The sequence below is a fragment of the Salvelinus namaycush genome, chromosome 20, assembly GCF_016432855.1.
Source record: "Salvelinus namaycush isolate Seneca chromosome 20, SaNama_1.0, whole genome shotgun sequence".
Classification (NCBI taxonomy): domain Eukaryota; kingdom Metazoa; phylum Chordata; class Actinopteri; order Salmoniformes; family Salmonidae; genus Salvelinus; species Salvelinus namaycush.
The window spans coordinates 47,587,927-47,613,544 of NC_052326.1; the positions used below are offsets into that span (position 1 = coordinate 47,587,927).

The following is a 25,618-nucleotide window of genomic DNA, read 5'->3' on the forward strand; positions in this document are numbered from 1 at the left end:
AAGACAGGAGCACAGTGAGAGTACTTCTCTTTTCCAAGTTCAGGAAGTCATAAGGTTATCACAGGTGTCACTATGGACAAAGTAGTCAATACAATGCCATGTTGCCTTGAGATCAGACAACCAAACTACCTCAGGCTTAGCGCTGTTGTTTATAAACTGTTGGAGAATGCAGAGCAACTCCTAGACACAACAGAAGCCTCTCAATAGCCTCCCCCTCAGCAACTCCTAGACACAACAGAAGCCTCTCAATAGCCTCCCCCTCAGCAAAGTCCCAAAGCCTCTCGACTTGTTTCCTGCCAAATCCGCTCCTCAGGGTGAGTAACCCATGAAATGATTTCTGACATTATGGATCACAGGTCTGTTGGATGAGCTGCCTGATCCTTTTCTGCTCCGGTGTTGACAGGGCAGAGGGATTTAGAGGGATTTCCCCTTGCCTTGCTGGCTGTGGAGCGCTGTGGAGTTGTGTGCCAGCAAGCTAACCCGCCTCACATTAATAAACTTGTGTATCCGTCTACTGTATGCATGTCTCAGAGGGCCATCTGGACAGTACTGGAGAAGTTGGTGGTCAACAGCCTAACTTAACGCTACAGAACTTCACTGTGGATATTGTGCTTCCTTCTAGAGCACAGCATAAGTCCCTTTTGTAGAGAGTAGAATAACAGACCTGTCCAATGATGTGCACATTCATTACGCACATAAAATATTGGGAGTCACAGAACACCTGTGATGCAATCGATGGACAACATGCAAGCCTTCTATTGATCTCAGTTAAAGACCTCGTCTCCAATTCAACACTGTCCGTTTCCCTTCGCCTGCTGCTGGAGCTGCCTGGCCTGGCTGACAGAGAGCAGTGAACCTACATGACCACCTCCAGGACTTTCTCCACATTGATCCCCTGCAGTGCCGATCGGCTGCCCAGAAGTTCTCATAGAACTTAGCTAGTTTCAATGGTGCGTTTGATGGGATTTGCAGCAGCCATTATTTTTGGTTCAATAGGATCGACTCTGATACAGATGTAGGATTTTAATTTGAGCCATTTTGCTGCAGCAGGAAACTAATCCTGCAGCAACAGAAAATGTGAATTATTATGTGGATTATAATTAATAGACATTTTTCTAGGGGTTGATAAATATGACATTTACAAACTTCAGAAGCCTTTTTCAACCTCAAATACACTACAAAATGCAACACTACAAGTTATCCTGCAACAAACAGGGTGATCAAATGAAGATCCTACATCTGTAACCCCCCCGGCTCTATCTCAGTGTGCTAAGAGGCTTTTCCTCGAGGTGAGACATTTCTATTTCTTGGCAGTTGTTCGCTACTTCTATCCAAAGTTACTTACTGTTCACTTACTCACAGTTCATCTTGCTTCTAATCCACTGAAGGAGAAGCAATCTACCTCATGGCATGCAATGCTGGGTTTGAACCTCTACACCAGCGACCTTTCGGTCGATAATCGACTTGGTCGTGCTAGGACATTTCTTGGAACCCCGGCCTGGCAGAAATGTCGTGGTGGTGCTTACCCTCTAGGATGACCTCCTTGCCCGTCTTCTTCAGAGCCTGCACGGCATCATCGTGTGTGGCCTCCCGGAGGTCAGAGCCGTTGACCGAAAGGATTGCGTCGCCCACGTACAGGGCCTCCGTCTGGTCAGCAGCCAACCCTTTGAAGATCTTCGAGATGAGAATAGGCATTTTATTCTCTTTTCCACCTGCAAAGTAAAGCATATGGCATCGGTTCAGTTCATCTTAAAGGAACACGGTACGCTTCTCGTACAAAGTATAAACCAGATGGTTACCGGTCTAAGTGTGTATCCCCTCTCTTAATGGAGAAGGGATGTGAATATGAAATATGGTGGTCTACTGGAATACCGTACATAGGCTTTTTCCTAGGGCTTAAAGGTGACACGTAAAGGTTTTTTCCTGTTTTTCCAAAACTTTCATTATACAACAACTAAATACATCATCAAATTATCTGCAATAATATTTTGTTAAGGTTAGATTTCGTATCCTTGATATAACACTAAAGGAGGCAACCAGGCAACATGCTCCTTTGGAATACTTGGAAATTGTCATTTGAGGGCATTGTGAAAATTCCATAATATGATTTTAGTGCACAATTTCACATCTCTGAGCTCACATGCTCGATATTGTACAGTGGACAACACAATCAGAACTCTATTTCCCGTTTTACATTTGATCCAGCTATTCCAGTCAGGAAAAAATCCCGGTGCCGGGATTTCAAAGTAGTTTTCATTTTTCACTTGTGCTGCACTGTGACAGTCGGTGGTCAGTCAGATTTATGCTGCAGAATGAGAAGATAAGACAATGTTCTCCCTCTAGCTAACTATAATAAATCGCTTGAAACGACACTACTGTTTACTGGGACCTTTATTTATGGACAGTTCAAAGTGGTATGAATATTTGTGATTGAGAAAATGCTTTTCATATGTACCGAACCATCCAATGATGGGATTTATAAATAAATGATCTGGGCTCCCAAAAAGGACTGATCTCTCTCTCTCTATATATATATATATATAAACAAGCTAGCCATTAAAAAAAGGATGGTCCACAGATCTAAGTGATGGAACAGAATATGGCATCCTGTAATTTGAACCATGAACGTATGCATTTTAAGTTGGTTCACAGACTGTATTTAACAGCAAGACACAATTTTACGATTAAATTGGTCCCAACTCCCAACTGTTGACTGTGTCTCCTAAATTAGGTAGGCACATTCCTTTATATGATGTGGGATGCCCTGCAGTTAAATGTTTCTAGGACAAAGTGTTCAAAATAAATTTCAACGTGCATGAATGTAATCTTTCAAATTGTTAAAATAAATTATTGGCAACCTAGAAATTCTTATGAACAAAATCTAATTGATGTATATTTTGATTAATATTTTACTTTTTGAAGTTCATCTGAGTCTTAGGAACTCTTAAGTGGTAATCCATGACTTCCTGTTTCACTGGGGTATAAATATGAGGTGACACACTAAACTCCCTTAGTCATCCATCAACATGAAAAAGGCCTGAGAACACACAAGTGAAATGAGACAAAATGTTGTTGACCTTCACAAATCAGGCAATGGCTATATAGAAATAGCAACACGCCTGAAAATACCCATCTCCACTATTAGGGCAATAATTAAGACATTTAAGACAACTGGAGCTGTGATGAAGCAAGTGTATTTTGCCTGTGTCTGAGATTGTTTTAAATGGTATCTGTGAAAGACAAACAATTTAGTGTACATTTTGTTTACTTTCAGCTCACTTTATTGCATTAGTGAGCCCTCAAATGATACTTTAGCCTAATTTGCTACATAGGTCATCTGCCTTTTTTGCAATTATTTTCCATTGGACAAAGATGTAACCCACAAATGTTGGCTTAGGTTTTTTTTGCCAAACTAACAATGTCTTACTGTATTTAAATTATTTGATTTCAACTAACTTATGTTTTAATTCAATTAATGAGAAGGATGGTTCCAGTGGCAAAAAAATCTCCAAGGATCACAGTTGGAGAATTGCATAAGTTGATTACATCTTGGGGTCACCAAGTCTCCAAAACTACTGACCCTATAATCTAGCTTTTGCAATGGCCATCCCAGTCCCCTGACCTAAACCCCATTGAAAATGTTTTGGGTAAGCTTAAGAGGAGAGTCCACAAGTGAGTATATATATATATTTTTTATTTCACCTTTATTTAACCAGGTAGGCCAGTTGAGAACAAGTTCTCATTTACAACCGCGACCTGGCCAAGATAAAGCAACGCAGTGCGACACAAACAACAACAGAGTTACACATGGAATAAACAAACATACAGTCAATAATACAGTAGAAAAAGTCTATATACAGTGTGTGCAAATAAGGTAGGATAAGGAGGTAAGGCAATAAATAGGCCATAGTGGCGGAATAATTACATTATAGCAATTAAACAATAGAGTGATAGATGTGCAGAAGATGAATGTGCAAGTAGAGATACTGGGGTGCAAAGGAGCAGAATAAATAACAGTATGGGGATGAGGTAGTTGGATGGGCTATTTACAGATGGGCTATGTACATGTGCAGTGATCTGTGAGATGCTCTGACAGCTGGTGCTTAAAGTTAGTGAGGGAGATATGAGTCTCCAGCTTCAGTGATTTTTGCAGTTCGTTCCAGTCATTGGCAGCAGAGAACTGGAAGCAAAGAGAGGAATTGGCCAAAAGAGGAATTGGCTTTGGGGGTGACCAGTGAGATATACCTGCTGGAGCGCGTGCTACGGGTGGGTGCTGCTATGGTGACCAGTGAGCTGAGATAAGGCGGGGCTTTACCAAGCAAAGACTTATAGATGACCTGGAGCCAGTGGGTTTGGCAATGAATATGAAGCGAGGGCCAGCCAACAAGAGCATTGAAGTCGCAGTGGTGGGTAGTATATGGGGCTTTGGTGACAAAACTGATGGCACTGTGATAGAATGCATCCAATTTGCTGAGTAGAGTGTTGGAGGCTATTTTGTAAATGACATCTCCGAAGTCAAGGATCGGTAGCATAGTCAGTTTTATGAGGGTATGTTTGGCAGCATGAGTGAAGGATGCTTTGTTGCGAAATAGGAAGCCGATTCTAGATTTAATTTTGGATTGGAGATGCTTAATGTGACTCTGGAAGGAGAGTTTACAGTCTAACCAGACACCTAGTTATTTGTAGTTGTTCACATATTCTAAGTCAGAACTGTCCAGAGTAGTGATGCTGGACGGCCGGGCAGGTGTGGGCAGCGATCGGTTGAAGAGCATGCATTAAGTTTTACTTGCATTTAAGAGCAGTTGGAGGCCACGGAAGGAGAGTTGTATGGCATTGAAGCTCGTCTGGAGGTTAGTTAACTCAGTGTCCAAAGAAGGGCCAGAAGTATACAGAATGGTGTCGTCTGAGTAGAGGTGGATCAGAGAAACACCAGCAGCAAGAGCGACATCATTGAAGTATACAGAGAAGAGAGTCGGCCCGAGAATTGAACCCTGTGGCACCCACATAGAGACTGCCAGAGGTCTGGACAACAGGCCCTCCGATTTGACACACTGAACTCTATCTGAGAAGTAGTTGGTGAACCAGGCGAGGCAGTCATTTGAGAAAGCAAGGTTGTTGAGTCTGCTGATAAGAATGTGGTGATTGACAAAGTCGAAAGCCTTGGCCAGGTTGATGAATACAGCTGCACAGTACTGTCTCTTATCGATGGCAGTTATGATATTGTTTAGGACCATAAGCGCGGCTGAGGTGCACCCATGACCAGCTTAGAAACCAGATTGCATAGGGGAAAAGGTACGGTGGGATTCGAAATGGTCGGTGATCTGTTTGTTAACTTGGCTTTCGAAGACCTTATAAAGGCAGGGTAGGATAGATATACAGTTGAAGTCGTAAGTTTACATACACTTAGGTTGGAGTTATTAAAACTTGTTTTTAAACCACTCCACAAATTTCATGTTAACAAACTATAGTTTTGGCAAGTCGGTTAGGACATCTACTTTGTGCATGACACAAGTCATTTTTCCAACAATTGTTTACAGACAGATTATTTCACTGATAATTCACTGTATCACAATTCCAGTAGGTCAGAAGTTTACATACATTAAGTTGACTGTGCCTTTAAACAGCTTGGAAAATTCCAGAAAATGATGTCATGGCTTTAGAAGCTTCTGATAGGCTAATTGACATCATTTGAGTCAATTGGAGGTGTACCTGTGGATGTATTTCAAGGCCTACCTTCAAACTCAGTGCCTCTTTGCTTGACATCATGGGAAAATCAAAAGAAATCAGCCAAGACCTCAGGAAAAAAAATGTTAGACCTCCACAAGACTGGTTCATCCTTGGGAGCAATATCCAAATGCCTGAAGGTACCACGTTCATCTGTACAAACAATAGTACGCAAGTATAAACACCATGGGTCCACGCAGTCGTCATACTGCTCAGGAAGGAGCCACGTTCTGTCTCCTAGAGATTAACGTACTTTGGTGCGAAAAGTGCAAATCAATCCCAGAACATCAGCAAGGGACCTTGTGAAGTTGCTGGAGGAAGCAGGTACAAAAGTATCTATATCCACAGTAAAACGAGTCCTATATCGACATAACCTGAAAGGCCGCTCAGCAAGGAAGAAGCCACTGCTCAAAAACCGCCATAAAAAAGCCAGACTATGGTTTGCAACTGCACATGGGGACAAAGATTGTACTTTTTGGAGAAATGTCCTCTGGTCTGATGAAACAAAAATAGAACTGTTTGGCCATAATGACCAGTGTTATGTTTGGAGGAAAAAGGGGGAGGCTTGCATGCCGAAGAACACCATCCCAACTGTGAAGCACGGGGGTGGCAGCATCATGTTGTGGGGATGCTTTGCTGCAGGAGAGACTGGTGCACTTCACAAAATAGATGACATCATGAGGAGGAATATTATGTGGATATATTGAAGCAACATCTCAAGACATCAGTCAGGAAGTTAAAGCTTGGTCGCAAATGGGTCTTCCAAATAGACAATGACCCCAAGCATATTTCCAAAGCTGTGGCAAAATGTCTTAAGGACAACAAAGTCAAGGTTTTGTAGTGGCCATCACAAAGCCCTGACCTCAATCCTATAGAAAATGTGTGGGCAGAACTTAAAAAGAGTGTGCGAGCAAGGAGGCCTACAAACCGGACTCAGTTACACCAGCTCTGTCAGGAGGAATGGGCCAAAATTCACCCAACTTATTGTGGGAAGCTTCTGGAAGGCTACCCGAAACGTTTGACCCAAGTTAAACAATTTAAAGGCAATGCTACCAAATACTGATTGAGTGTATGTAAACTTCTAACCCACTGGGAATGTGATGAAAGAAATAAAAGCTGAAATATATAATTCTCTCTACTATTATTCTGACATTTCACATTCTTAAAATGAAGTGGTGATCCTAACTGACCTAAAACAGGGAATTTTTACTAAGATGAAATGTCAGGAATTGTGAAAAACTGAGTTTAAATGTATTTGGCTAAGGTGTATGTAAACTTCCGACTTCAACTGTAGGTCTGTAGCAGTTTGGGTCTAGAGTGTCTCCCCCTTTGAAGAGGGGGATGACCGTGGCAGCTTTCCAATCTTTGGGGATCTCAGATGATACGAAAGAGAGGTTGAACAGGCTAGTAATAGGGGTTGCAACAATTTCGGCGGTACCAAGGACTCTGAAGGATCTAGAGTTTCTGTATGGAGGATGGTCTCAAATCTCTTTCTATGTGTTCTCCCACCTCATCAAACATTATAGGAAATGACTCAGAGCTGTTATCTTGGCAAAGGGAGGGTGTATTCTCCCACCTCATCAAACATTATGGAGACGACTCAGAGCTGTTATCTTGGAAAAGGGAGGGTGTATTCTCCCAACTCATCAAACATTATAGGAGACGACTCAGAGCTGTTATCTTGGCAAAGGGAGGGTGTATTCTCCCACCTCATCAAACATTATAGGAGACGACTCAGAGCTATTATCTTGGAAAAGGGAGGGTGTATTCTCCCAACTCATCAAACATTATAGGAGACGACTCAGAGCTGTTATCTTGGCAAAGGGAGGGTGTATTCTCCCACCTCATCAAACATTATAGGAGACGACTCAGAGCTATTATCTTGGAAAAGGGAGGGTGTATTCTCCCAACTCATCAAACATTATAGGAGACGACTCAGAGCTGTTATCTTGGCAAAGGGAGGGTGTATTCTCCCACCTCATCAAACATTATAGGAGACGACTCAGAGCTGTTATCTTGGCAGAGGGAGGGGGGGGCACAAAGTACAAAAAGCAGGAGTGCCAATAATTGTGACATGCATGTTTTTGAACGTAATAATTATTTATTAATGACAATTGTATTTTATTTGAACAATTTTAACTTAAAATGTTAAAGTCATGTGATATTTGGAGTGTCAGATCAAGCTGAGAAACAACAATGACATTTTTCACAGCCTTTTTTGTTAATATTTACCTAGGGTGCCAATAATTCAGGTGGGCACTTCAGAAACTATTCACACCCCTCGACTTATTCCACATTTTATTGTGTTACAGCCTGAATTTAAAATTGATTAAATAGAGATTTTTTTGGTCACTGGCCTATACCCAATACCCCATAATGTCAAAGGGGAATTATGTTTTTCTAAATCCTTACAAATTAATTAAATATGAAAAGCTGAAATGTCTTGAGTCAAGTATTCAACCCCTTTGTTATGACAAGCCTAAATATGTTCAGTTGTAAATAGTTGCTTAACAAGTCACATAATAAGTTGCATGGACTCACTCTGTGTGCAGTAATAGTGATTAACATTATTTTTGAATGACTTCCTCATCTCTGTACCCCACACATACAATTGTCTGAAAGGTCCCTCAGTCAAGCAGTGAATGTCAAACACAGATTCAACCACAAAGACCAGGGAGGTTTTCCATGCCTCGCAAGGAAGGGCACCTATTGGTAGATGGGTAAAAATAAAATTAACAGACATTGAATATCCCTTTGAGCATGGTGAAGTTATTAATTACACTTTGGATGGTGTGCCAATACACAAAGTCACTACAAAGATACAGGCGTTCTTCCTAACTCAGTTGCCAGAGAGGAACAAACATATTGAGTTGGCATTCATTCAATTTTGAGTTGCATCCCAATATTACACTTTATATACATCACAGAGGACTGAAATATAACAAAACTGTTTGACATAGAAATACCACAATTTCGTCAGGTTTTCTAAATAATCTTTATTAATTATTAAATTCTGAAAAATATGAATAACATTCCACCCACAAGGCCAAAGAGGGCACTTTTGCTCATTGACTGCTTGAAAATCTATGGCAAGATCTGAAAATGATTGTCTAGCAATGATCAACAACCAATTTAACAGAGATTGAAGAGTTTTGAAAATAATAAATGGGCAAATGTTGAACAATCCAGGTGTGGAAAGCTCTTAGAGACATATCCAGAAAAACTCACAGCTGCAATCGCTGCTGAAGGTGCTTCTACAAAGTATTGACTCAGGGGTGGGAATACTTATGTAAATTAGATATAATACATTTGCAAACATTTCTAAAACATGTTTTCACTTTGTCATTATGGGGTATTGTGTGTAGATGGGTGGGCAAAAAATATATTTAATCCATTTTGAATTCAGGCTGTAACACAACAACATGTGGATTAAGTCAAGGGGTTTGAAAACTTTCTGAAGGCAAAGCAGTGCTCAAGCAGTTTTTTCGAAAAGCTGAGCAAGGGATAAGTTTCCAATTAAGACTGCAGTTGTAGAACATACGAGGACACCAGTCATCCACTTTGCCCCGCTACAGTCTCTTCTTTCTAACAGGATAATGAAGCTCAGTTCATAGACTGATGAATCTGCTACTTCCACGGGGCCCTTTCTTGGTAAGTATTGTCAATAATGTCAAGTGCCAGATAGGTTTAAAGTGGCTGAGAAATGTACAGAAAGAGGATTAAATCAAATTAATTCAGAATACGTCTTTCACAGGTTGGCTCATACGAGCGATTCCACAAATTTACATTGTGCATGGTCTTTCTGAGACTAAAGCCAGGTGCCTTCAATAAAAAATGCTGGGGTTGATACACCTCGCCCATGCATCTCAATCCCAGTGGCATCGGCGCAGACGGCGACTCCCTCCGCTGTCAACATGATCTATGTCTTTTATGTCTGTCTAGGTCTATCGGTGCACGCTAGAGTGACATTTGATGTTTGTTTGTTCGGTGATTGAGGTGCAGAAATAATGCCCACCAAGTTGAGATTCTGCCCTCTGATGAATTGTGAGAGGCATTTGAGGCGAGAGACGGCGGAAAAAAATATCCTCAGTGTTTCAACTGATAAAAACAGAAATTGCAGAAAAATGTATCCAGACTGTAATATCACCAGGTGATCAAATCGAAATCACCAAGGAACAAACTCCAAATAGACTTTTAGATTAGATCATGAACCAATCATAAGCAATATGCTTTTGGGGCAATATTTCATTGACTACATTCTTGGCAATCAAGTTGAATGTGAAATTCTAAACAAAGAAATCACACGGAATATTGCGCAATATTTAAATAGTAAGCATTCATACCCCAAGGAGTTTATTGAATGTGATTTTCAGATGTTATTTTTCTGATTTGAACATTATAATTTCCACGCTATTTGACCATGCGTCATATTAGTTATAAGGGAAATGAATCACACTTAAAAGGACGTCTTACATGTTTTTTGAATTACAACTCACATTTATACTATTTCAAATACCTGGAGCAGGACCTGATGTGTTTGATGTTTGTAATTCAGCCTTTGTTAGGAATTCGGCTCCTGAGGCCTACGTTAACTCAGATCTTTTGTAATGCTGAGGCCTACGTTAACTCAGATCTTTTGTAATGCTGAGGCCTACGTTAACTCAGATCTTTTGTAATGCTGAGGCCTACATTAAAATAGATATTTCGTAAAGCTTGCATGTGAGAGTCTAGAGGACAATAAGAGTCTCTGAATATTTTATGCACAGACCTCTTAACCGTATAAGTCTCAAAGGTCCAGGGGCCCACACCGTGAATCTTAAAATAGTATCTTAAGCTTTTTCATTGAGCATTTGTACCAGAGAAACTATAGCCAATTATCACGTAAGCTTCTTTCACTGTATTACACAAAACACTCCGGACCTCTTACCCCGCCCCCAGGACAGTGTAAATACAAGCCATTGGATGCCAATAATCACCCCAGGACCTGGTCAGTACACTTTCACCCATGTAATGCTTAACTGGCTGGGACGGCTGCCAAAACCCCTGGACGGACACGCTAACATACTATATCATCTGTATAGTACTGTATAAACCACGAGAAGAGTGCTCTTCAGAATGTCCCTTCAGTCAGCTGCAGTCTTGTCCCTGTATCTGGGCAAACTAAAACCTTTCAGGAGGACATCACTCCTTTGTTCCCACAGTGTGAATAGACGGTTTGACTAACAATTCAATGAGGAATGCAAAACACTTTATTGATTCTGACTAGAATCTCTAAGGAGATGTATAATTGACATGTTTCACTTTGTCTCCCCTGAGGGATACAACCAATGCTTTTTTAAATGTTTTATATATTTAACCAGGAAAGTCAGTTATGAACAAATTCTTAGTTACAATGACGGCCTAGGAACAGTGGGTTAACTGCCTTGTTCGGGGGCAGAACGACAGATTTTTACCTTGTCAGCTCGGGGATTCAATCTAGCAACCTTTCGGTTACTGGCCCAATGCTCTAACCACTAGGCTACCTGCCACCCCTTATTAAAGCTTATTGACTATTTAACATATGAATTGTTGCATGAGCTGAACATCTGAGTTGTGCACAAATTTTTACACACTGGTCTACTTCTACCCACAGCATATGGTGTCAAGTCAAACTTTAGGGCTCAAGCCTAGCCGGCCTTAAATGTAGCTTTGCGAGAGCCGCCGAGAGCGCTCTTTGTATCACGCCCCGGCTCTCCCTCTCTGGTGCCCTCTGCCTACCTTTACGCACACCACCAAGACTCTTCCTAGAGCTGGCCACCCGGCCAAACTGAGCAATTGGGGGAGAAGGGCCTTGGTCAGGTAGGTGACCAAGAACCCAATGGTCACTGTGACAGAGCTCCAAAGTTCCTCTGTGGAGATGGGAGAACCTTCACAAGGACAACCATCTCTGCAGCACTCCAGCAATCAGGCCTTTATGGTAGAGTGGCCAGACGGGAAGCCACTCCTCAGCAAAAGGCTCATGGCAGCTCGTTTGGTGTTTGCCAAAAGATTCTCTGGTCTGATGGAACCAAGATTGAACTCTTTGGCCTGAATGCCAAGCGTCACGCCTGGAGGAAACCTGGCACCATCCCTACGGTGAAGCATGGTGGTGGCAGCATCATGCTGTGGGAATGTTTTTCAGCGGCAGGGGCTGGGAGACTAGTCAGAATCCAGGGAAAGATTAACGGAGCAAAGTATAGAGAGCCTTGATGAAAACCTGCTAAAGTGCTCAGAACCTCAGACTGGGGGTGAAGGTTCACCTTTCAACAGGACAATGACCCTAAGCACACAGCCAAGACAACGCAGAAGAGGCTTCGAGACAAGTCTCAATGTCCTTGAGTGGCCCAGCCAGAGCCCGGACTTAACCCAATCGAACATCTCTGGAGAGACCTGAAAATAGCTGTGCAGTGAAGCTCCCCATCCAACCTGACAGAGCTTGAGAGGATCTGCAGAGAAGAATGTGAGAAACTCCCCAAATACAAGTGTGCCAATCTTGTAGTGTCATACCCAAGAAGATTTGAGGCTGTAATCGCTGCCAAAGGTGCTTCAACAAAGTACTGAGTAAAGGGTCTCGAAACTTATGGAAATGTCACATTTCAGTTGTTTTTTTAACACATTTGCAAACATTTCTAAAGACCGGGTTTTGCTTTGTCATTATTGGGTATTGTATGTAGATTGATGAGGGGGGGAAACGATTAAATTCAGTTTAGAATAAGGCTGTAACATAACAAAATGTGGAAAAGTCAAGGGGTCTGAATACTTTGCGAATGCACTGTACAGGGAGTACTAGTACCAGATTAATGTGCAGAGGTACGAAGTATTTGAGGTAGATACAGTTGAAGTCGGAAGTTTACATACTCTTAGGTTGAAGTCATTAAAACTCGTTTTTCAACCACTCCACAAATTTCTTGTTAAAACTTCTTATGGCTGCAATCCCGTTAACGGGATCGATATGACAACAGCCAGTGAAAGTGCAGGGCGCCAAATTCAAACAACAGAAATCTCATAATTAAAATTCCTCAAGCATAAAAGTATTTCACACCATTTTAAAGATACACTTCTTGTTAATCCCACCACAGTGTCCGATTTCAAAAAGGCTTTACAGCGAAAGCACCACAAACGATTATGTTAGGTCACCGCAGAATCACAGAAAAACACAGCCATTTTTCCAGCCAAAGACAGGAGTCACAAAAAGCAGAAATAGAGATAAAATGAATCACTAACCTTTGATGATCTTCATCAGATGACACTCATAGGACTTCATGTTACACAATACATATATGTTTACATGTATACATATATACATATATGTAAAGTTCATATTTATATCCAAAAACCTCAGTTTACATTGGCGCCATGTTCAGAAATGCCTCCAAAATACCCGGAGAAATTGCAGAGCCACATCAAATAACAGAAATACTCATCATAAACTTTGATGAAAGATACATGTTTTACATAGAATTAAAGATACACTTGTTCTTAATGCAACCGCTGTATCAGATTTCAAAAAGCTTTACGGCAAAAGCACAATATTCAATAATCTGAGAACAGCGTTCAGCCACAAAAGGAAGTCATACAGTTACCCTCCAAATTGTGGAGTCAACAAAAGTCATGAATAGCATTATAAATCTTCACTTACCTTTGCTGATCTTCATCAGAATGCACTCCCAGGACTCCCACTTCTACAAGAAATGTTTGTTTTGTTCGGTAATGTCCATCATTTATGTCCAAATAGCTATTTTTGTTAGCGTGTTTGGTAAACAAATCCAAAGTCAGGAAGCGCGTTCACTAAAAGCAGACGAAATGTCAAAAAGTTCCGTAACAGTCAGTAGAAACATGTCAAACGGTGTATTGAATCAATCTTTAGGATGTTTTTAACATAAATCTTCAATAACGTTCCAACCGGAGAATTCCATTGTCTTCAGAAGTGCGATGGAACAGAGCTCCCTCTCATGTGAATGCGCATGGTCAGCTCATGGTAGACCTTACTCATTCCCGTCTCCTTCGGCCCCACTTCACAGTAGAAGCATCAGACAAGGTTCTACAGACTGTTGACATCTAGTGGAAGCCGTAGGAAGTGCAAACTGACCCATATCCCACTGTGTATTCGATAGGCGATGAGTTGAAAACCTACAAACCTCAGATTTCACACTTCCTGGTTGGATTTTTTTCTCAGGTTTTTGCCTGCCATATGAGTTCTGTTATACTCACAGACAACATTCAAACAGTTTTAGAAACTTCAGAGGGTTTCCTATCCAATACTAATAATAATATGCATATATTAGCAACTGGGACTGAGGAGCAGGTAGTTTACTCTGGGCACCTTTTCATCCAAGCTACTCAATACTGCCCCTGCAGCCATAAGAAGTTAACAAACTATAGTTTTGGCAAGTCGGTTAGGACATCTACTTTGTGCATGACACAAGTAAGTTTTCCAACAATTGTTTACAGACAGATTATTTAACTTATAATTCACTGTATCACAATTCCAGTGGGTCAGAGGTTTACATAAACTAAGTTGACTGTGCTTTTAAACAGCTAGGGAAATTCCAGAAAATGATGTTGTGGCTTTAGAAGCTTCTGATAGACTAATTGACATAATTTGAGTCAATTGGAGGTGTACCTGTGGATGTATTTCAAGGCCTACCTTCAAACTCAGTGCCTCTTTGCTTGGCATCATGGGAAAATCATGGGGGAAGTCTGGATCATCCTTGGGAGCAATTTCCAAACGCCTGAAGGTACCACGTTCATCTGTACAAACAATAGTACGCAAGTATAAACCCCATGGGACCAAGCAGCTGTCATACCGCTCAGGAAGGAGACGTGTTCTGTCTCCTAGAGATGAATGTACTTTGGTGCAAAAAGTGCAAATCAATCCCAGAACAACAGCAAACAACCTTGTGAAGATGCTGGAGGAAACAGGTACAAAAGTATCTATATCCACAGTAAAACGAGTCCTATATTGACATAACCTGAAAGGCCGCTCAGCAAGGAAGAAGCCACTGCTCCAAAACTGCCATAAAAAAGCCAGACTACGGTTTGCAACTGCACATGGGGACAAAGATTGTACTTTTTGGAGAAATGTCCTCTCACCCAAATTATTGTGGGAAGCTTGTGGAAGGCTACCCGAAACATTTAAACCAAGTTAAACAATTTAAAAGCAATGCTACCAAATACTAATTGAGTGTATGTAAACTTCTGAAACACTGGGAATGTGATTATTCTGACATTTCACATTCTTAAAATAAAAGTGGTGATCCTAACTGACCTAAAACAGGGAATTTCTACTAGGATTAAATGTCAGGAATTGTGAAAAATAATTTAAATGTATTTGGCTAAGGTGTATGTAAACTTCAACTGTATGTACCGTGCCTTCAGAAAGTATTCACACCCTTTGACTTTTTCCACATTCTGTTGTGTTACTAAGTGGGATTAAAATGTATTTAATTGTTGTTGTTTTTGTCAATGATCTACACAAAATACTCTGTCAAAGTGGAAGAAAAATTCGAACATGTTTTTTTTATTAATGGAAAATAAACCACTAATATACAGTATCTTGATTAGAGAAGTATTCAACCCCCTGAGTCAATACATGTTAGAATCACCTTCGGCAGCGATTACAGCTGTGACTCTTTCTGGGTAAGTCTCTAAGAGCTTTCCACACCTGGATTGTACAATATTTTCCCATTATTCTTTAAAAAGATTCTTCAAGCTCTGTCAAGATGGTGGTTGATCATTGTTAGAAAGCCATTTTCAAGTATTTTGGGCAGTGTCAATTTAGTGTCTATATATAGTCTAGTGAGTGTGTGTAGGGTCAGTGCGGATCATTCCAGTACCATTAATTGACTACTTAGCAGTCTGGCTATTTAGCTGTCTTATGGCTTAGGGGTAGAAGCTGTCTCTGAGCCTGTTGGTCTAAGAGCCAATGCTCTGGTACCGTTTGCGAGACGGTAGCAGAGCGAACAGTCTATGGATTGGATGTCTGGAGTCTTTGGTAATTTTTTGTCTCTTCCTCTGACACCACCTGATAGAGGTCCTGGATGGCAGTAGTAGTTTAAACAGTGGTGGGCCGTCAGGGCCTGCAAGGCCTTCTCTGCTGGCCTAAACATCATCAGAATATATATTTTTTCTAAATATATTTTCCCACAAATATGTATTAAATTATTCCCCAGAGTAAGAGTTATACTCTTCATTTCATAGCTTTCCTCTTGGTTGCACTGCTTCCAGCCCCAGGTTGAGATTTTGAGGGCTGGTCTTTATGTTAGATCTTTTATCCAATCATATTCAGCCATCATGTGTTGCCAGGGGTCTAAAATCTGCCCTCAGGCCTTCAGAATCAACAGTGCGGGCGCTTGTAGCTTATAGTGAATGGAAATGAAAATGTAGTGTCAACCAATCAGCTTTAGAGTTGGCTATTGTACGCCTTCTGGCTGGCTCCAGTGTTACACAGGAGCCAGCTAGCAGGCGTAGTGCGTGCACGTCTTTTGATTGGATTACCAATATTGAGAGGCAGGTCCTATGGAGATCTAGGAAACTGAATTTGATAAACGAATTAATTCGCGTACTACTAAGCTGTTTTTTCAACCCACAATGGCGGAAGGAGGAGAAGATATCGATTTGGTCGAGGATATAATTATAACGCCATTCTCAAGACGAACTTTTCAAGAAAAGTTAGACATTGTAAGGAGAGGTCGCCCGACGCCACAAAGCCTGTCACAGGCGGGAAAGTGCTTCGTTCGCTCGCCACTTTCAAAGTTTCAACTACGAGCGCTGTCAATGGCTCACAGGCTCCTTGGCTCCGAGAAGCACTGCAAACTGTACTGCTGGGAATGCCTATTATTTGCAAGTGATCGATTTGGTGTTTGGAGCCACACTGGCTTTGCAAACTTGAGTTGTCTAACCAAGGCAGCAACGAGACACCAAAGTACGGCTGGGCACTAACAAGCAATGGTGCTTTTGAAAACTTTTGGGGACACCGGAGTGGATCTACAGCTCAAAGAACAAACGCGCAGGGCAACGGAGCTGCACAATGAAAAGGTGAAGGGAAATATTGAAAAGACTCATTGATTGTGTCATGTTTTTGGGTAAACACTGTTTACCCAAAAATGTCAATTTGTCAATTTCAAGGTGACGCAACGCCTGGTTATACTGCGTTTCTGTCTAAATGTATAGTTTCTAGAGCCATGGCATCATAATGAGGTGGATTAATTCGGGTGGGACTGTGTAGTACCTCACTGAAGGCCCAGGCCCCAGGCCCACGGCACGCCGCTGAGTTTAAAGAATAATTTTAAAAATAATATAAAATAAACTGTGGTGCAAATGAATGTTATAAACTTCTATCGTTCTATTTATAGCTTTCACATCAATTCAGGTAATTAATCGCAATTAGGATTTTTGAGCATATCGCCCAGCTCCCTGCCATAGACCTTTAGTCTCTCCATGAAAAACATTATTCACAACAGCCATGATAAACACAGCCATGATAAACACAGCCATGATAAACACAGCCATGATAAACACAGCCATGATAAACACAGCCATAATAAACACAGCCATGATAAACACAGCCATGATAAACACAGCCATTATTCACAACAGCCATGATAAACACAGCCATTATTCACAACAGCCATGATAAACACAGCCATGATAAACACAGCCATGATAAACACAGCCATTGATGTTTGATGACGGTGCCTTCTTTTATATGATAGAAGTTCTCAGACTGGATTCTATTTGTGTTTATTATGGATCCCCATTATCTGAGGCCAAGGCAAGGCAGCAGCTACTCTTCCTGGGGTCCAGCAACATTAAGGCAGTTTATACCATTTTAAAAACATTACAATACATTCGCAGATTTCACAACACACTGTGTGCCCTCAGGCCCCTACTCCACCACTACCACATATCTACAGTACTAAATCCATGTGTATGTGTGTGTATAGTGCATATGTTATTGGGTGTGTTTGTGTCATTGACTATACTGAGAGGTATTTTCCTAACCAGCTCTGCTGCTGTATAAAACATCAAAAGGAATGTGAGGCTATAGGCCACCACACCATGTTGGGAGATCTGAGTGACAGCTGAGGCTATAGGTCACCACACCATGTTGGGAGATCTGAGTGACAGCTGAGGCTATAGGCCACCACACCATGTTGGGAGATCTGAGTGACAGCTGAGGCTATAGGCCACCACACCATGTTGGGAGAGCTGAGTGACAGCTGAGGCTATAGGCCACCACACCATGTTGGGAGAGCTGAGTGACAGCATGTTGGAAGATCTGAATGACAGCTGAGGCTATAGGCCACCACACCATGTTGGGAGATCTGAGTGACAGCTGAGGCTATAGGCCACCACACCATGTTGGAAGATCTGAGTGACAGCTGAGGCTATAGGCCACCACACCATGTTGGAAGATCTGAGTGACAGCTGAGGCTATAGGCCACCACACCATGTTGGAAGATATGAGTGACAGCTGAGGCTATAGGCCACCACACCATGTTGGGAGATCTGAGTGACAGCTGAGGCTATAGGCCACCACACCATGTTGGGAGATCTGAGTGACAGCTGAGGCTATAGGCCACCACACCATGTTGGGAGATCTGAGTGACAGCTGAGGCTATAGGTCACCACAACATGTTGGGAGATCTGAGTGACAGCTGAGGCTATAGGTCACCACACCATGTTGGGAGATCTGAGTGACAGCTGAGGCTATAGGCCACCACACCATGTTGGGAGATCTGAGTGACAGCTGAGGCTATAGGCCACCACACCATGTTGGAAGATCTGAGTGACAGCTGAGGCTATAGGCCACCACACCATGTTGGGAGATCTGAGTGACAGCTGAGGCTATAGGCCACCACACCATGTTGGGAGATCTGAGTGACAGCTGAGGCTATAGGTCACCATACCATGTTGGGAGATCTGAGTGACAGCTGAGGCTATAGGCCACCACACCATGTTGGGAGATCTGAGTGACAGCTGAGGCTATAGGCCACCACACCATGTTGGGAGATCTGAGTGACAGCATATTGGGAGATCTGAGTGACAGCTGAGGCTATAGGCCACCACACCATGTTGGGAGATCTGAGACACCATGTTGGGAGATCTGAGTGACAGCTGAGGCTATAGGCCACCACACCATGTTGGGAGATCTGAGTGACAGCTGAGGCTATAGGTCACCACACCATGTTGGAAGATCTGAGTGACAGCTGAGGCTATAAGCCACCACACCATGTTGGAAGATCTGAGTGACAGCTGAGGCTATAGGTCACCACACCATGTTGGGAGATCTGAGTGACAGCTAAGGCTATAGGTCACCACACCATGTTGGGAGATCTGAGACACCATGTTGGGAGATCTGAGTGACAGCTGAGGCTATAGGCCACCACACCATGTTGGAAGATCTGAGTGACAGCTGAGGCTATAGGTCACCACACCATGTTGGGAGATCTGAGTGACAGCTGAGGCTATAGGCCACCACACCATGTTGGGAGATCTGAGTGACAGCTGAGGCTATAGGTCACCACACCATGTTGGGAGATCTGAGACACCATGTTGGGAGATCTGAGTGACAGCTGAGGCTATAGGTCACCACACCATGTTGGGAGATCTGAGACACCATGTTGGGAGATCTGAGTGACAGCTGAGGCTATAGGCCACCACACCATGTTGGAAGATCTGAGTGACAGCTGAGGCTATAGGCCACCACACCATGTTGGGACATCTGAGACACCATGTTGGGAGATCTGAGTGACACCATGTTGGGAGAGCTGAGTGACAGCATGTTGGGAGATCTGAGTGACAGCTGAGGCTATAGGCCACCACACCATGTTGGGAGATCTGAGTGACAGCTGAGGCTATAGGCCACCACACCATGTTGGGAGATCTGAGTGACAGCTGAGGCTATAGGTCACCACACCATGTTGGGAGATCTGAGTGACAGCTGAGGCTATAGGTCACCACACCATGTTGGGAGATCTGAGTGACACCATGTTGGGAGAGCTGAGTGACACCATGTTGGGAGATCTGAGACACCATGATGGTAGATCTGAGTGGCAGCTGTCTGTTCTTACAGGTGGGCAGAAGATTGTGGAGGAAAATAGTTTTTTATCAGCCTGGGAGCTACTAAACATAACTGAGCACAGGAATGTTATTCTCTAGATTAAGTGATGTTGAAGGGGTTGAACTCCCCTCACCCCCTTCTCACACACACACACACACACACACACACACACACACACACACACACACACACACACACACACACACACACACACACACACACACACACACACACACACACACACCTTCTCAAGCTCAAACAGGAGTAGGGTAGTATTCTGTATTTTCTGCTTGAGACCTCAAAAGTCTTGCTCTTCCTACAAGCATATTTCATCAATGTATCTGATTGCATGTGCACGCTACAGTTTTTTAAATATATATACAAATGTTTTATTAACTTTTATTTAATCAGGGAGCCCAATTGAGACCAGAATCTCATTTTCAATGGTGCCCTGAGTGGTGTACAGTAGATAATCCAGTAGCCTAGATGAAAAGGGTGTGTCTCAAAGGGTTTTTGTTGACTTGCTTTCGATTTTGATGACGCAGGAAGATCATTGCCTCCCAATCACAAGTTTGAGCCATAACTTTGATTGAGGAATACTCCAAACAGACCATGGACTATTCGGAGACATTTCGATGTTGGGAATAATAACTTGTAAACACAGTATTTGAAAGAAAAATCATGTAATAAATAGATTTTCTTATTCAATACGACATATGGACCTTAGCCTACTTGTTTGATGTAGTAGACTGCCATAGCATCTTAAATGTCAGCTTTTGGTATGGATTTCAGACTCTGGCTCCAAATTCCCAGGGGAATACATTAGACAACATTTCACTCCCATGACATCATGTAACTATTTCACAGTGGTGCTTGCATAACAGCAGCTTTTATTTCTATATGAAGAGTTCCCTATATGCCATTATTACATGGCAGATAGACTAGCTTTCACTAAAAGTGACCATGCAGCCTTACCAACTTCGAACTTTCCTGGTAGACTATCTTTACCCTGTCATATAACGTGTTTAGAGAGAGAATCAGGTCATCAAAATAAAATGTCTAAATAAATACAGTTGCTTGCAACGTTGCACGGGTTATTGGGATACTTTCATGATGAACTGATAGGGCTGGTCTTGGTGAGAATAGTTTGTGATGTGTTCTTTCAATAGGTTTCCGCTGTTAGAACTTTGATAAATAGGCGTAGTCTATCTAGTGCAATACATACAGCACGAAAACCTTCAACCCAATGACTGACCTTTGAAGAGTTGAAGTCTTCGGTGAGGGATAATTTTAGTAGGCTACTTTCAGCATTTACTTTTAGGTCATTCTAATCCAAGTGTCGGGTAGTTTACATAGTTACATTTAGGAAAGGGACCAAATACATGTTTTAGAGTATTGTTTAATAGCGCACCATGTTGGACTTACCTTTAATACTAATTCCAAGTCCTCCCACATCTTGCTTTGTAACTCTCACCGTGCGCTTAACGTTAGTGATCGTTTCTGGGACGGGAAAGGAGCTGAGGTTGGCTGGGTCTCCATTAATGTCACCGGCGGGAGTTGGGTTGGGTTTCACTGGTTCTTCGGCGACCTCTCCGGGGCTCACGGTTAAAGTCTCCTCCGTAAGTGTGGCTAATACACGGATCCAACGGTCCACGGTAACTCGAAGTTCCAACAGTCCAGTTTTCTGTGCCTTCATCGCGGCAGCCATGTTCAACACATTCCTGGAATAACTCTATAGACGGGTTGGCAGTCGTGTAAAGAGATAGGGGTAAGGCAGGAGACCCAGCCCCCTCCAACTCCCTCTCCTATTCCAAGATGTTTTGCAATATCATACTCGAAAGTTCATTGAGCAGAATTATTTTCATTAATTAATGAACAAAGTTGTTGCAGTGTGGCCAACATGTTTTTTGTCGATGAAAATAGTTAATTGGTGCTGGACTTTCATATTTCTTCATAAAAACCACAATAAAGTGTTAGAAATCATTCTATTGACAGACATCCCGATTTAACAAGAATCAAAGGCTGCAGTAGCCTTCCAAATCAAACTACTCCTAACAATGCTTTTGATGGGTCAAATATTTTAATCTTATTTTTTTAATCTTATATTAAATATTTTAATATAAGATTGATGTTTTCTCTGATAAAAAAAATATTGATATTGTAGCGAATTCGGGGTAGCCACAACCAGGACTCGGACACCAGTCCAGCAATTGTGGCGCAGGTGTCTAAGGCACTGCATCTCAGTGCTTGAGGCATCACTATAAACCCTGGTTCGATTCCAGTCGTGATTGGGAGTCCCAGCGTCGTTAGGGAACAAATTCTTTATTACAATAACAGCCATCACCAGCCGAACCCTGTTGACACTGGGCCAATTGTGCACCACCCTATGAGACTCCCAATCGTGGCCGGTTGTGATACGGTCTGGATTCAAACCAGGGTGTCTGTAGTGACGCATCAAGCACTGAGATGCAGTGCCTTTGACCGCTGTGCCACTCGGGAGCCACAATGTCATGTTATAACTTGTTCTTTACACTTGTATGAAACATACATGATTTGTACGATGTTGCATTGTATCTAATGGTGGTATAATATCCCATATCTTTAGCCAAAATGTTTTACAATACAATCCCACTTTAGTGATGATTTTGAATTCTACCAGGGGGAAACTTTATATGATTAATTTACATTATAGCCTAATAGTCCACTACAGTTTAAAGGAAAGACATGATATGTATCCATTTTGTTTAAGTATATAAAAAACACACATTCAATGAAGAAAGTGAAGCATAGGCCTACTTTATAAAAGTGCTGAGAAATAGCAACTCAGTCCACTTTGAGATTAAAATTGCCTGTATAATAGGATCATCAATAACCTATAAACTGTTTTATAGGAGACAACCATCCCAACCATCTCACTAAGCCAAAAACAGTACTCTTTTCACTATTAGACCCCTATGGGTCCTGGTTAACAGCAGTGCACTATATAGGGAATAGGGTGCCATTTGGGATACAGCCTATATTGACCTCTTCTTGGGCTCTTAGCATATGGCCCTTCCTCAAAAGAAGTTAACACCATGCTGTAGACGAGGATGTAGTATGGGGCTCTGAAACTTAATCAATAACAACCCTATGTGCCAATTACTCCGAAGAGCCTAAGGCAGACAAAATGTGAATTACTGAGGGGTGAGGGGAGTGTGCTCTTAGTACAGAGAACAGATACCAAATGGCACCCTATTCCCTGCACTTTTTGCCAGGGCCCTATAGGTTTCTGGTTGCTCTGGTCAAAAGTAGTGCATTACATGCAGGTTGACGTTTATTGTCATGAGTCTTGTGCTGGAGGCAGAACTGAGCGATTTCCCCTTAGGTAGGCCAGCTGAAAAGTCAAAATTGACAATATTTCAAATTTCATGAAAACAAAAATTAGCTTTTTGGTCTTAATTTAAGGTTTGGGTTATAGGCATTAGTGTTAGCAGTGTGGTTAAGTTTATGGTTCGGTTTAAAATCTGATTGTATGTATGACTTAGTGGCTGTGCCAGCTAGTGACTACTCTGCAGAGCTTCCTCCAGAACAAGATTCATGACGAAAAACGCTAACCTGCGCACCACATAGGGAACAGGGTTGCAATTTGGAACACATCCCAGACAGTCGCGAGAAAGGAGCTTGTCTGTCAAACTATAGTCTAGCTGTAAATGCGCTGCTGCGCTGCATCTGTTACTAGGCAGCAGGTGAAACAGCACAGCAGTTACCCCGATTTAGAACTTGGAGCTTCAACCCGCATGTCTGTCCCTCTCTCTCTAGTTAATGTAGTTTTTGGTACTGCTACACCCCTTACAAGGATACAGGAAGGAACTACACTAATGGAGTCCCTTCAAGTTGAATGCAGTCTACCTTTAAGACACGATAATACACATCGTGAGGAAAGAGTTTGCCGTAAAATAACTCCAATAGAACATCTGTCAGTGCAAAACACTTAGAAGCGTATTCTGTATATGGTTTCACCTATACATTTTTGGAAAGCTAATAATTGATACTTTGTGCTCACTGGCCCATAGCTCGTGATCTGTGGCAAATAGAAAATTAAAAGTAAGAAAGACACTGGGAAATACTCCAAAGTAGTTCAATAGCTTTTTAGATCCCATTTCTTGGGTTTTTCAAGCCTTTGCCACCCTCTGGTGGTTGAACCTAGCTATCGCGTGTGTCTCCACGTAAGTCTATGGTATCTTTACATAGGAGACTGTTGTCTTTGCTCATCCTGGGGTGTCACTAATGCGACACATAATGAATGCATATACAGAACGAGTGTTCCCAATCTAAAATGTAAAGGTGGGTGGGGAGTTTCCACCATAGTATTTTTAAATCAGTGAAGGGAATTGAACAAGTGCACACTTTGGGAGAAAGAAGAGAAAATTCGGAAGTAGCCAGAAAAAGCTAAATGTAGCCATGTGGGCTGACCTCTGACCTCAGCTATAACTACAATACTTTACATTAAAATAGATGTTGATGTTTTTTATGCAATACTGAAATGAGGAGACAGATTAGAGAATATGTGGATAAGGAGGGCCCCACCGCTTGGTGGTTTATGTAGTCTGGAGACGACAAAACTGGGCCCATATTTGATATTTGATTAGGAACGCCAATCTAGGAGCAGTTTTTCCTTTTAGATAATAATGAATTACATTACATGGACAGAGGGGGATCTGATCCTAGATCAGCATTCCTACTCTGAGACTCTTTGGTAATACAGGCCGTGATGTCAGTGTGACTCTGCGTTCAACTTCAGCTATCCCCTGACTTTGTTATGGTGATACATATTCATATGATACTAAGCCGAGTCACGTAAACGCCACCAGCACCCCATGTAGCCCAACCCCTCACGCCACGCACTATAGGTTTAACTGTTTACCCCAATAGTGTCTTGAGTACAGCATTTCTAGACAGATGTCCATTTCAATACACACACACACACACACACACACACACACACACACACACACACACACACACACACACACACACACACACACACACACACACACACACACACACACACACAGAGAGACATGAAATCAAAGCACAGTTGAAGTCGGAAGTTTAAATACACTTAGGTTGGAGTCATTAAAACCCGTTTTTCAACCACTCCACAAATTTCTTGTTAACAAACTATAGTTTGGGCAAGTCGGACACCTACTTTGTGCATGACACAAGTAATTTTTCCAACAATTGTTTACAGACAGGATATTTCACTTATAATTCACTATATCACAATTCCAGTGGGTCAAAAGTTTACATACACTAAGTTGACTGTGCCTTTAAACAGCTTGGAAAAGTCCAGAAAAGGATGTTGTGGCTTTAGAAGCTTCTGATAGGCTAATTGACATAATTTGAGTCAATTGTTGGTGTACCTGTGGATGTATTTCAAGGCCTACCTTCAAACTCAGTGCCTCTTTGCTTGACATCATGGAAAAATCAAATGAAATCAGCCAAGACCTCAGAAAAAAAAGTGTAGACCTCGACAAGTCTGGTTCATCCTTGGGAGCAATTTCCAAATGCCTGAATGTACCACGTTCATCTGTACAAACAATAGTATGCAAGTATAAACACCATGGGACCACACAGCCGTCATACCGCTCAGGAAGGAGATGCGTTCTGTCTCCTAGAGATGAACGTACTTTGGTGCGAAAAGTGCAAATCTATACCAGAACAACAACAAAGGACCTTGTGAAGATGCTGGAGGAAACAGGTACAAAAGTATCTATATCCACAGTAAAACGAGTCCTATATCGACATAACCTGAAAGGCCGCTCAGCAAGG

The 25,618-nt window shown here is 42.1% G+C and overlaps 1 protein-coding gene across 1 annotated transcript in view; it reads right to left on the reverse strand.

The window, feature by feature from the left end:
- LOC120065441 (alpha-1-syntrophin-like) overlaps positions 1 to 21,526 on the reverse strand; it is an 83,108-nt gene extending 61,582 nt beyond the window's left edge. The window contains exons 1-2 of the mRNA XM_039016459.1: positions 21,233 to 21,526; positions 1,527 to 1,712 (exon numbers count right to left, since the gene is read on the reverse strand). Coding sequence (XP_038872387.1) covers positions 1,527 to 1,712; positions 21,233 to 21,515 — 469 coding nt within the window. The 5' untranslated portion in view covers positions 21,516 to 21,526. The remainder of the gene's footprint in view (positions 1 to 1,526; positions 1,713 to 21,232) is intronic.
- Between the last annotated feature and the right edge of the window lie 4,092 nt (positions 21,527 to 25,618).